The following is an 11,584-nucleotide window of genomic DNA, read 5'->3' as shown; positions in this document are numbered from 1 at the left end:
TTAAGCCTGTACTGATGCCTTCATTACGTTTGGCATTTAGCTTTACACTTTTGAATCTTTAGGGGCTGTTTGGAGATGAGATTTGCTCCAGCAATTATTTGATCATGTTGTGTAATCCTCCGAGAGCCAGTACTTTTAATAAGGTATTGTACTGAGGCATTAAATGCTGTTATGGTTAGAAGCCCTGTAGGTTGGTTTCTGCTCCCAGTCCCAAACAGAATGCTGTGCCATGCCCGATGAACATTGAACAAGGTTTTTAATCATACCTTTGTGGAGATGTTGCTCTTGAGGGACCAGGTGGCTAAAGACACACATCAGATCATGTGCAGGAAAGGAATTAAAACTCTTAGCCAAAACTTTAGCAAAGAGATGCAAGGAGGATAAATGAGTCCTTCAGACAGGTGTTGAAGGAGACAAACCACGGAATACTTTGGGATCAACAGGTGCAATCACAGAGAATAAACTTTATGAGAAACAGCACAAACAGATCCACAAGAACTTCTTCTATTCTGCCATTGATGAAGCCAAAGCACAAAAGACAACAGCCTGCACAAGTACACTTTAAAGGATGTGAAAGGACATTTAATTAAGAAGTTGTCCAAAAAAGCAAAAGACACTTTGTCCGCTCTAAATAGATACAACAGTCATTGGGAGACATGACAGCTGGCTCAGAGCAGAGGCTAGCGCACAGTGCTCAGAGGCTACGCTGTAATAATTTATATGTGTTCCTCCCAGATATGGCAGCCTTCACAAGTCATTTAAGAGAGATTTATCTCTGTCCCTCTCATCATGTGATGTCCTGTGACATTTCCATTTGCCACATGACAGCAAATCACCCAGGCCAACGAGCGGGTAGTGACGTTTCCATTTCCTGGTGCCTGGAACATAACCTGAAACGTCACCGTCGTCAAAATGTTAATTCATACTAACAGAGACGGGGAAATAGAAATCCAGTTGAAGAGCCAAGAGAGGAAAAAAATGAAATTTAGAGAAAGACAATTACAGAAAGGGGACTTGATGGGAAAGGACCCAAAGTGCAGCATTGAGTTGTTCATGACTGGACAGAAGATAATAGGGGAGAACGTGGCATGCATATTTTATTGGATGGTAGGACTGAGGAATGGATGGCTGGAAGGGGATTTGAGAATCTGAGAGCTACAAAGGTGAGAAAATGTAGGTGGAGCAATCATAGAGATGAGTGACACATGTAATGGGAGGTTGATGGTGTTAACCATGTGGCAGTGGGTGTTGTTAGCACAGGAAACTGGTGGCATTTAAAATGAAATATTAACTAGGAGAAATGTCAAACAGGGGCCAGTTACAGAAATGAACATGAAGGACTTGATGCAGCACAAGCATTAGATGAAGAGTTGTTTACAATGACACTACCTTTTTAGTCAGATTCAAACTAGAACTTTTACTACATTTTTAGTATTTACAATTGACTGAATTATTTCAACAATGAGTCAGTTAGAGGTACTTTAGAACAGTACTGTATGTGTTTCAAAAAGTCTGCCTTGTATACAGTTTTAAAGCCTATAACCTACTGTAGGCCTTTGTTAGCAAACTTGTTGCTACAGGGTGTTAGCTCAACAGACAGATCATATGAAAAGTACCATAATAATTTGATTATTCCTTTGAAATGTAACTGTTCTTTGCAGTTAACAGTTAGCAGAGTTAGCACTAGTGCAGATAATAACAGGTAGAAATAGTCTACCTGATGCTGCTAGCTACCTGCTAATCTTCACCTGTAGGCTAATAGCATAACCTTTTAGAATTGAACTGACCTACGTCTTTGGGTAATGTAACTTTTGAATACTTAGTTGGACATCATTCTTAAACAGTAGCAACCAGTTAGAGTACTTCCATAGGGGGTTATAATGCATTTTATTTTTTACAGATTTTTTACATTTCCCCTTAATTTCGAAATCAGCGAACTCAAGCAGTTGATTCAGTTAGCTGAATTGCAAAAACTCTGTAAAACAAGTCTCCATAGGCCTGTAAGACTTTTATGGTGAGAGATGATTAAATTAATCATCACTATCCACTGTATAGACATAGCTACAGTAGGCCTACGTAGGCTAAGCTAGTGCATCATACTGGGCCAAAGGGACATTTCTTTGGCTTAAAGAGACCAACTGGGGAGAGTTTTGTGTCCCATTCAGGTTTGGCCTCATTAGCATTTGGCACATTTCCAACATTTGTGTTGAACCGAATGAAGCTTCTGTGAATTTTAAAGGACACAAACTGAATTTACACAGAGAAGCTGCTACAATGGCGCTTGAAACTGGTAGATTATGTGTGCTATGACATAAACATGCAGACAGAGCAACAAACAAGAAAATATGTAAAGTAAGCTAGCTTATGAATAAGTTATAAAAATGGACAGGTGGGTAGATATGGATAAACAAGTTAGTTTTTTTGTGAAAGAAATTAGAATCAAACCCGACTCTTTCATTGTAGATGTGACAGAGACATTAATATGCATGCAGGTAGGCAGAGGCAACCAAGTGGATACTGAGTAACATTGACTTGTCTGCCACTCTGTCGTCCCTGAGCTGACGATAATTATTCACTAGACCCTTAACTCACAGATCAAACCTTCCCTCCCTTATCCTCAGGAACTTCACAGATGTCTTCATTTGTCTCTTTCACTGTCAGAGAGCAGAGAGTGTTGGTTCATATCATTATCAGGGTGGATGCAAATATGATTATCCAGTGTTCGTTTTACACTCCTCCCCATCATCATTAAGGGTAAAAATAGTTTATTCAGGAATACAGATACCCAAGCATGAAATTAAGAATAAGAGAGCATGAGAACTACATGAATTATTGAGCTGCTTAATAACCAATGATGGCCACATATCAGCTTGTTAGAAACCAATAAATAGTCAGGACTGGAGAATACAGGCTGGGAAGCAATAGGTTGCTGCAAATTGAGCGCCTGCACTGAAATCTCATCAGGTGTTATTAGGCTGTATACCCTCCAGGCTTTTTCACATAAAGTGGATCTCCTAGCAGCGGGCCCTCAGAGTTCAGGCTATATAATTAGAGCTGAATCTTTGCTCCAGAGCCACAGAACAAAGAGCTAATAGGGATTAATCACAACCTGAACAATCTGTAAAAGAGCTTTGGTCTTCCGGCTGTGGGTGACTGCTGTGATAAGCCAAAGCCATCAGGAATGTAGGACTGGGGGGCAAAAGGGACCGAGTGAAGAAGGGGCTCAAAGATGCTTAAATGAAAAGTCAGTGATGCTGGAGAGTCGGGAGATGGTGTTTGTACAGGGTCCAGGATTTTATGGTATACCTAATGATTAATTGATGCAGTCCAGCATTCAAGTCCAGCACCCAGGAGTTTTTCTCTCTCATCTTATTTAATAAAAGTCACTGGCAAACTACACCAAGAGGATATCCTCACAAGAGGAGAATATACACCCCAACCATAGTACCACAGTGTATGATGTAAATGATGATATTAACAAGTACAAAAAGTTACAAGTACAACATTTGGCAGGGAATGACCTAAAAACAAAGGAAGAATAGATAAATAAAAAGTAGGTTTGTTGCTGTTCTTTTTCCTAAATATCAAACTATTTACTAAAATCCAAAAAAGACATATCTGCTTGGCAAATTTGTGTCATTCCACTATTACTTTCAGCACTCAGGCATGAAAAAAACAACAGCCAGGTACATTAAAGACCATAATATATGTAAGCCACAGCAACCTCAGTTGGCAGGTTCCCTCGTAACAGTTTGGGGACTACCATGGTGCGGCCTGGACAGAAAGACATCATCGGTTTAACATTCACAGCCACTCCTTCCACAATATCATGAGCAGTCAAGCCTCTGTCTGAAATCCTTACACCTTCTACCCCTAATCCTCATCCCCACCAAATCCCCTTTACCACAACTAGAGGCACACACACCTATACCCATTCAGAGAGAAATGCTTATTGATACATCCTCTCTCATTCTCATTACTAGGCCCCTTTTTCCTTTCTTTCTTTCTTTCTTTCTTTCTTCCCTTCCACCTGTTTCTTTGTTTTGGTTATTGTTTTCACTTTATGTAGTGTTCTTGTTAATTTGTGTAAATCTCTGTTGTCTGATTAGTTCAAAACTGTTTTACTGTCCTCCCTCACTATGTTCTGTATTTCTTGTATTGTCTTGCAATTGTATTGGTTTCACCCTTTTTTTCACAATCAAGTAAAAAAAAAGTAACTTCAGCCAATTGAAACAACGAAAATCACAACACCAGCAGCTATTATAGAAAAGGTTACATGTGTGAATCTTAAATTGTGAGCTGCAGAAGTCAGAAAAATACGAGAATACTATTTTCTAAGTTTAATGTCAGAAAAAAAGAATAATTGAAATAGTCTTTTTATTTCATGGAAGTCCAACTGTGTCCTGTGAAGATGGAGACGGGAGGTAGAGACAACAGGGAACTAACTGGGATAGTGACGTTGATGCAAAGGAACAGAGATGGAGGTGAGGGTGGAGAGGGCATGAGAGAACGAGACATGGGAGCCCAGGAGGCAGTGGAGCGTCGGTGTAAATTGCAAGAGATGGAAGCAGATGGAGATTAGGGGCTATAAGAAAACAAAGTGGGAGGGGGAGGATGAGAATTGAAAAGAAGTGATATGGGGTATCAAAGTCGATATGTATTTTTGTGTGTGTGCATACATACGTAGGTGTGATTTGTGTATGTGTGTAGAGGATGGAGGGCAGTGAGCAAAGGGGGAGGAGATGCAGCTTAAATGAGAAGCTGAGAAGGAGAGAGAGGGAGAAAGCGAGGGAGGGAGAGAGGGAGTGAGGGGGGGTGCACAGAGTCTCTGTGGGGAGATGAATACAGCTGTGCAGAGAGACAGAGGGAGATGCACAGACAGTACAACCACCAACAGAAGCCCACACACCAGGACTTTAACAACAGAAGATACTGAGGTTTACTGGTAGGTGGAAGAAATACGGGGATTAAAATAATTTAATAACGGAGGAGGAAAAAAACAATCTCAGCCACTCACACAACATCTGGGACGGAGAGAGAGAGAGGAAGAAACGTGGGGGAGGAAACAAAGGAGAGAGCGGTGACCGGAGGAGGAAAAAAGAAAAGCTGAAGCCTGAAACAGGTAGGAGAAAGAGAGCAGTGATGAGAACAAAGAACAAAAAACTAAAATAAAAATGAGTTTTATAACTGGAAAATGTTAAAAATAATATTTACCTTTAAAGTGAAAAAAGATCAAATGTAAAAAAAAAAATTTGGGATTTGCATGAAGAGACAAAAACAACAAGATATACTATTTAACTAAATGTTTTTATTTCACACAGTTTATGCAAGCATTGAAGGGAAGTAAGTGAAATTTGCAGAGAAATGAGAGGAGAGGCTAATTGAATCCAAATAACTGGGAGTTCAGTCTAAGCTTCAAATTGGTGAAAGAGAAAGTGAATGAAACTAGGAAAACATAATGGCATGAATAAATCATCAACCAGCACAATGTGAGGAAAAACAAGTCGGACATAATTACATCTTTTGCCTTTGAATTGTAATTTATTAGCCGTTAGAAAAGGGAATCAGTAGTGCTCATATGCATCATTATTTATAATGACAGTGCTGTGTGAATAATACATTGTATATGTAATGGACATGCTTTGCAAAGGCTCAGGGTCTAGTGTCTTTCTTATATTGCTTTGGGAACAGGTGGCAGCAAAAGCACATGTTTGATTTACTTTATTTGGATGAAAGTAATTAATAAATTAAGAGGAGGGAAGGGCTTTAGTGCATTAATGACAGAGACTGATCTGTAGAAGGAGAAAAAGAGGGAAGAAACGGGGCGAGAAAGTCTGACAACAGGGGAATCCTTGATGAGCTAGAGACTGGATTAGTTCTCTTGAAGGCTTTGTGAATAAACCATGAGGCAGGAGCCACATAAATCAACAGGTGACAGACAATAAAATACATCTGTGTGCACAAAGAAAACTCAAAAACAAGCTTTTAATGTAGCTTTATTCACACTATTGCTGGTCTTTACTGTGTTTTCTAAAGTGTGTGAGTGTCAGCAAAATGGAGCAGCAACTAATGTATTCATGAAACAAGGAAGATCGATAGACGCAGCTGCTGCATTCTGCAAGTTTGAGGGCTGGAAGGAAGCTGAGTTTTATAACATCAGAAGGAGGGCGAGAATGTCTGCTGCGCTGCACATTTCCCCTGAGGTTGAGATCACGTTCATCTCAATATGAACGGCGCTGCCACCTAATGGAGAAACAGTGTTAGCCTATAAAATGTCAACGTGCAGGAAAGGTGATTTGTGGACTAAAGGCTTCTTGTGTTTTATTTTTCACAACTCCCTGAGCACAGCTGCTGACCCCTTACTTGCAAACCCACATCATGTCCACCCACCTGCAGACGCTCCTGATCCTCTGCTGGACCTTCACACAGGGGTGAGAGAAAACACAAGTAGAGGGTTAACAACATAAGCTCATATTGACATTTACTGTATATTTATCTAAGTGCAATTTCTTTACGGCCCATTTCCTTCCTCCTGGTTAATTTCTTTTTCAATTCTTGTCATCGTCACCAGCGCTTATGCATTCACAAGCCCACACTGGGGGGACTGGAACGACTCCCAGCTCCTGCCAACCATTCAGAAGCTGATGAAAGGATACAACCGCTACCTGAGACCTAATTTCAACGGTGATAAAAGCTCAATTTGTGATTTTTGGTACCTGCAAAAGTAACATTTCGATTTTGCTTGTACATGAAAAGTGACTTATTTCCTAATCTTTCCTTTGCCAGAGGGTCCTGTTGAGATTGGGATGAGCCTTGACATCGCCAGCATTGACGCCATCTCTGAAATCAACATGGTATTACCCTCTTTTTGCTTTTTTTGTGTGTGCCTTAAGTTGAAATATTGTGTTAAATCAAGGCCTCATCTCCTTTCCTTATCATCTTTTCAGGACTACACTGCAACCATCTTCCTCCGTCAGAGGTGGCGTGATTCTCGCCTGGTGTTTCCAGGAAATGAGAGTGTCAGTGTGGACGGGCGCCTGGTCTCGCTGCTCTGGATCCCTGACACCTTCATCCCGGACTCCAAGCGTTCCTTCCTGCATGACGTCACGGTGGAAAACCGCCTCATTCGCATCTTCAGCAATGGAACTGTTCTCTACGCTCTCCGGTACATTATATCCTTTAAATGCTTAGGGGGGAGTATTGATTTGACATTTACTGACATTTGATGCACCTGAAGATGTAAAAAAAACAGACTGAGCAGAGCTTGTGTGAGGAAATTGAGCTGGAGGAAGATCAATTAAACGATGAAGAAAGAAAAGAGAAAACATGTTTTTCTTGTTTTCTTCTTCTTAATTTGCTGTTTTTTCTTCATTTGCGTGGTAATCAACCGTAAACTGGCCTTTAAGCTAGCCTAAAAAAGAAAAAAATCCATGATGTATCATCCCTCAGTCATATAACTGAAGGGAATGCCGCCATGTTTTCTGTATTTCTTGCGCTCCTTGGATAGTTCAGATTGTGTTAGTGAAGATTGGCAGATTCCCCCTTGGCCACAGAACAAGAATGTGTCTTGTCTTTTAATCTGTCATGTCACCCTGATACAGACTTTTATTGTGACTGGACGGCTTCATTCAGGGTCAGAAAGGGCAGTGTCGTGCAGGAATGTCCTTATTTTTCCTGAGCAGGGGGACTGACTTTTGTTTCCATTTCTTTGTTTTATGTTTGTACATTGAATACTTAAGATTGTGAAAAAGATTTGTGTTGTCATTGTTAAAGTTTGTTGGCCATGTTTCTAGCTTTTCATGCAAAATCTGCATATTTTGCTACAACTCCAACTCAAATAGGACATGACAATGTGCTAAGGGATTACTTCATTGAATCCCAACATGAATCTAACCGATGCATCAAGACTGAATCAACTAATGCTGACACGTCAGATATGATTCCTTGTTCTTGTGTTTGCTCTCATTTGGGAGACTTCTTTGTGTTGATTCATTTTTAACGACCTTGTTCGACATCAAAGCCGTAACAGTGTTTCAGGGGAAGGGTTTCTAATGATCTCTTATTACACGACAGCATCACAGCTACGATCGCCTGCAACATGGACCTGACCAAGTACCCCATGGACAGACAGGTGTGCACCCTGCAGCTGGAGAGCTGTGAGTACCTGCCAGCTCCACCGGCATCTCCATAAAAACCTTCATCAAGTGTGTTAAAGGACACAGACAATTATTTCATCAACTTCATCTCCATTTTCATCATCAGTGTAGTGAGTATCAAACTGAGGATGATCTGTTTTCCCCTGGACAGTCGGATTCATCAGACCTTAATTATAAAACCTTTGTGTGTGTGTGTGTGTGTGTGTGTGTGTGTGTGTGTGTGTGTGTGTGTGTGTGTGTGTGTGTGTGTGTGTGTGTGTGTGTGTGTGTGTGTGTGTGTGTGTGTGTGTGTGTGTGTGTGTGTGTGTGTGTGGTCAGGGGGGTATAACCTGCAGGATGTGGTGTTCTACTGGACCAGAGGGAATGATTCAGTAAAGGGTCTGGATACACTGCGGCTGGCTCAGTACAGTGTAGAGACCTACTATACAACAGTGTCAGAGGCTGTGTATGAAACAGGTACAGTAGGATACTTTTTTTGTAGCAATAAAGCCATCTTCTCCACGTCTTTAAATTCTTCCTGAGAAGCCATGCTTTTTTTTGTGTCTCCACACAGGACAGTACCCAAAGCTGGTGCTGCACTTTGCACTGCGCAGAAACGTCTTATTCTTTATTCTGGAGACGTATGTTCCCTCCATTCTGCTGGTGGTTCTCTCCTGGGTTTCTTTCTGGATCAGCCAGTCCTCTGTTCCAGCCAGGACCTGCATAGGTCAGTAACGGGTCTCTTGTTGTTCCTGACTGTGATGTTTGCAGACTTGAGCGTCACCATGGCTAATCATCATAGAAATATAGAATAAATAATCCTTTTACACTCATTGCTAAACCAACCTCTTCTTAGTCACTCAATAACTGCACCCTTAGGTCAACTGATTATCAACAGAGGCCAGCAGCTGTCAACATTTGTGAGAATATATTGATCCATGATCGTAATTTAAGCACTTCAACATGATTGACCCTCAGCAGAAATGATCACCAGGTATATTAACCACTATCGAGGGGAGTGTTACTAAGTACTGTATTGGGTCCCCTTACTTTTTAGCACTACCATCGAACCAATAATATTACATCACTACTGACAGACTGTAAGAACCATCTTTATGCTGATGACACCGTGCTGTATTGCTTTACAGACACTGCACAGTTGGCCACTGAAATAATCTTGGAATCTTGGAACATGCACTTTATTGATTTGAAATGAATATGAACATAGATAAAACTAAATGCATGCGGTTCCATTGAGCCAGAGAATGTGAAGACAGTATTTTACCCATTATAACACTGGAGGGTCATGATATTTAAGGGGCCTCTCAGTATAAATACCTTGGTGTCTGATTGGATTAACAATTCACGTTTCAATTTCACATTTGTTCATTTACCACAACATTTAGACAAAAAAGGGTATTGGTACAGAGAAATTATACATTTACGTTTTCCTTTGGGGACAGCTATTCCAGTCATAATTGCATCCTATATGATAAAGTTGGCTGGCTGTTAACAGTCAGACATGTCAGGCATTGGCTGTTATTTATTTATAAAGCTCTTTCTGGAAATCTACAACCACACACAGCTCCTCTTCATTACACTGGGCTAATGGACATTATCAAACTCGCTCCAAATTCCAAAAGGAAGCACTAAATCCTTGGGGCGGCAGTAGTCTGTAGGGACTTGGGTTGGGAATCGGAGGGTCACCGGCTCAAGTCCTGGTACAGACCAAAATATGGAAGTTGGTCTGCCAGGGAACCTTCTGAGCTCTGTCGAAGTGCCCTTGAGCCATACTCCCAACTGCTTTGTTGCGCTCACTGCATAGCAATGTGTAGCAGCCCTGCTCTGACATCTCTTCACTAATGCATGTCCACAGGTCCTGTTTTTACATGTGTGCAATGAGACGTGTGTGTGAGAAACATGTCTCTAAAGTAACAGAGTGTAAAACAGAATTTCCCTAAGGGATTAATAAAGTATACAATAGATTTGGAAAAAACTGATTTACCTTTTGTCCTTTACACACCTGAGACACTTTACAACACACATTTAAACTCAATTCATCTGTTACCATTGGTCAATTTTTAACATGATTAAAAACTACTCAGGATGGATGTAACTGCACTCTGCTTTCTTTGCTTGTTTATTTTCCCCTTATCTGTATTTGTACTTTTGGGAATTGAAAATGAGGGCATGCCCTAAAGGTTGAATGTATTAGATTTACTGATACTAGTTGCCAGTTAGGTCAAAGAGCAAAAGATCAGAATGATCAGATAATGAGATGAAGAAGCGTCTTGACGACAAGTATCTACACATCGACACCCCATACGTGGATAAGAGATTCAGCCACAATTTGACCAAACACTGTGACATGTTTTCCAGGAGTGACAACAGTTCTGACGATGACCACACTTATGATGGGCGCCCGCACTTCTCTCCCTAATGCCAACTGCTTCATCAAGGCCATCGATGTTTATCTGGGAATCTGCTTCACCTTCATCTTCGGTGCACTGCTGGAGTACGCCTGTGCCCACTTCTACACCATGCAGAACCACACCATAGAGGACCTATACAGGGTAAGGACGCTTATTACCATCAGATTAGGGGGACATTTCTTGATTTAAAGATGAAAGAATTGTCAGTTTGATATCTTTCTTCCAGGAGCTTCTGAAGGAGTTAAATGAATCCAACGGGAACGGCTCCATCCCTGTCGTCACCTCCACCCAACCAAACCAGTCTGTGGAGATCGCCTCCACCGCAGAGGAGCCCGCCGTGCAGTCTGTCAACACTGACACTAAGAGTAATGAAGCATTAAAAGAGAAGGCTCCAGGACGAGGCTGCACCCTGTCATCAGTGAAGAGTGCGTCACGTAGGGCCGCGTCCATCTTCACTGTAGAAAATCCACACAACATTGATCGCCACGCTCGCACCGTTTTCCCCACGGCGTTCCTGTTTGTCAATATCCTCTACTGGCTTTACTACCTCTTCCTCTGAGCGCTGGTTTCAAGCTGCTGCATTGTTAATTTCACCATCCTGAAGCTGCTCTACCTCATTTGAGACCCAATACCAGTCACCACTGCCTGGATCCACACTGACCATAAAACCGTTTTCAATCTCATGTATGAAATCTAAAGATAGTAATAATCTGAATTTTCTTCTGTGTATTAAACTCTGAGCAACTGCTGCTGTCATATTAGCATGTCAAAACAATGATACAAAGTCTCTGTCTGTCTACTTAGAGACAATTCAATACTTAAAATTAGGATGAGTTTGAAACAAAAGGCTGCCTGAGCTGCACCACACTACACTGAGCTGCATTGAAATGCCTTCATTCTGTTACTGATGTTTAAGTATTTATCTTGTTTTGGCTCTCATACATTGTTTTTATGGAATCACATCTTTTTTTCTTTTCTTTTTACGGCATTTCATGTGAAATTAAAAGAAAAAATCAA

General features: G+C 41.1%; 1 protein-coding gene across 1 annotated transcript; it reads left to right on the top strand.

Annotated features, from left to right (window-relative positions):
* Positions 1 to 4,816: 4,816 nt before the first annotated feature.
* gabrp (gamma-aminobutyric acid type A receptor subunit pi) lies at positions 4,817 to 11,578 on the top strand. The gene is made up of 10 exons (XM_020629735.2): positions 4,817 to 5,122; positions 6,349 to 6,431; positions 6,572 to 6,684; positions 6,787 to 6,854; positions 6,948 to 7,165; positions 8,074 to 8,156; positions 8,475 to 8,612; positions 8,710 to 8,862; positions 10,515 to 10,708; positions 10,794 to 11,578. The coding sequence occupies exons 2-10, from the start codon at positions 6,379 to 6,381 to the stop codon at positions 11,124 to 11,126; spliced, it is 1,353 nt and encodes a 450-aa protein (XP_020485391.2). The 5' UTR covers positions 4,817 to 5,122; positions 6,349 to 6,378; the 3' UTR covers positions 11,127 to 11,578.
* Positions 11,579 to 11,584: the final 6 nt, after the last annotated feature.

This window comes from Labrus bergylta, chromosome 9 (genome assembly GCF_963930695.1).
Source record: "Labrus bergylta chromosome 9, fLabBer1.1, whole genome shotgun sequence".
In the NCBI taxonomy this organism is placed as follows: Eukaryota; Metazoa; Chordata; class Actinopteri; order Labriformes; family Labridae; genus Labrus; species Labrus bergylta.
Note: the sequence above shows the minus strand (reverse complement) of the source record. Positions and strands in the feature narration are given on the sequence as shown.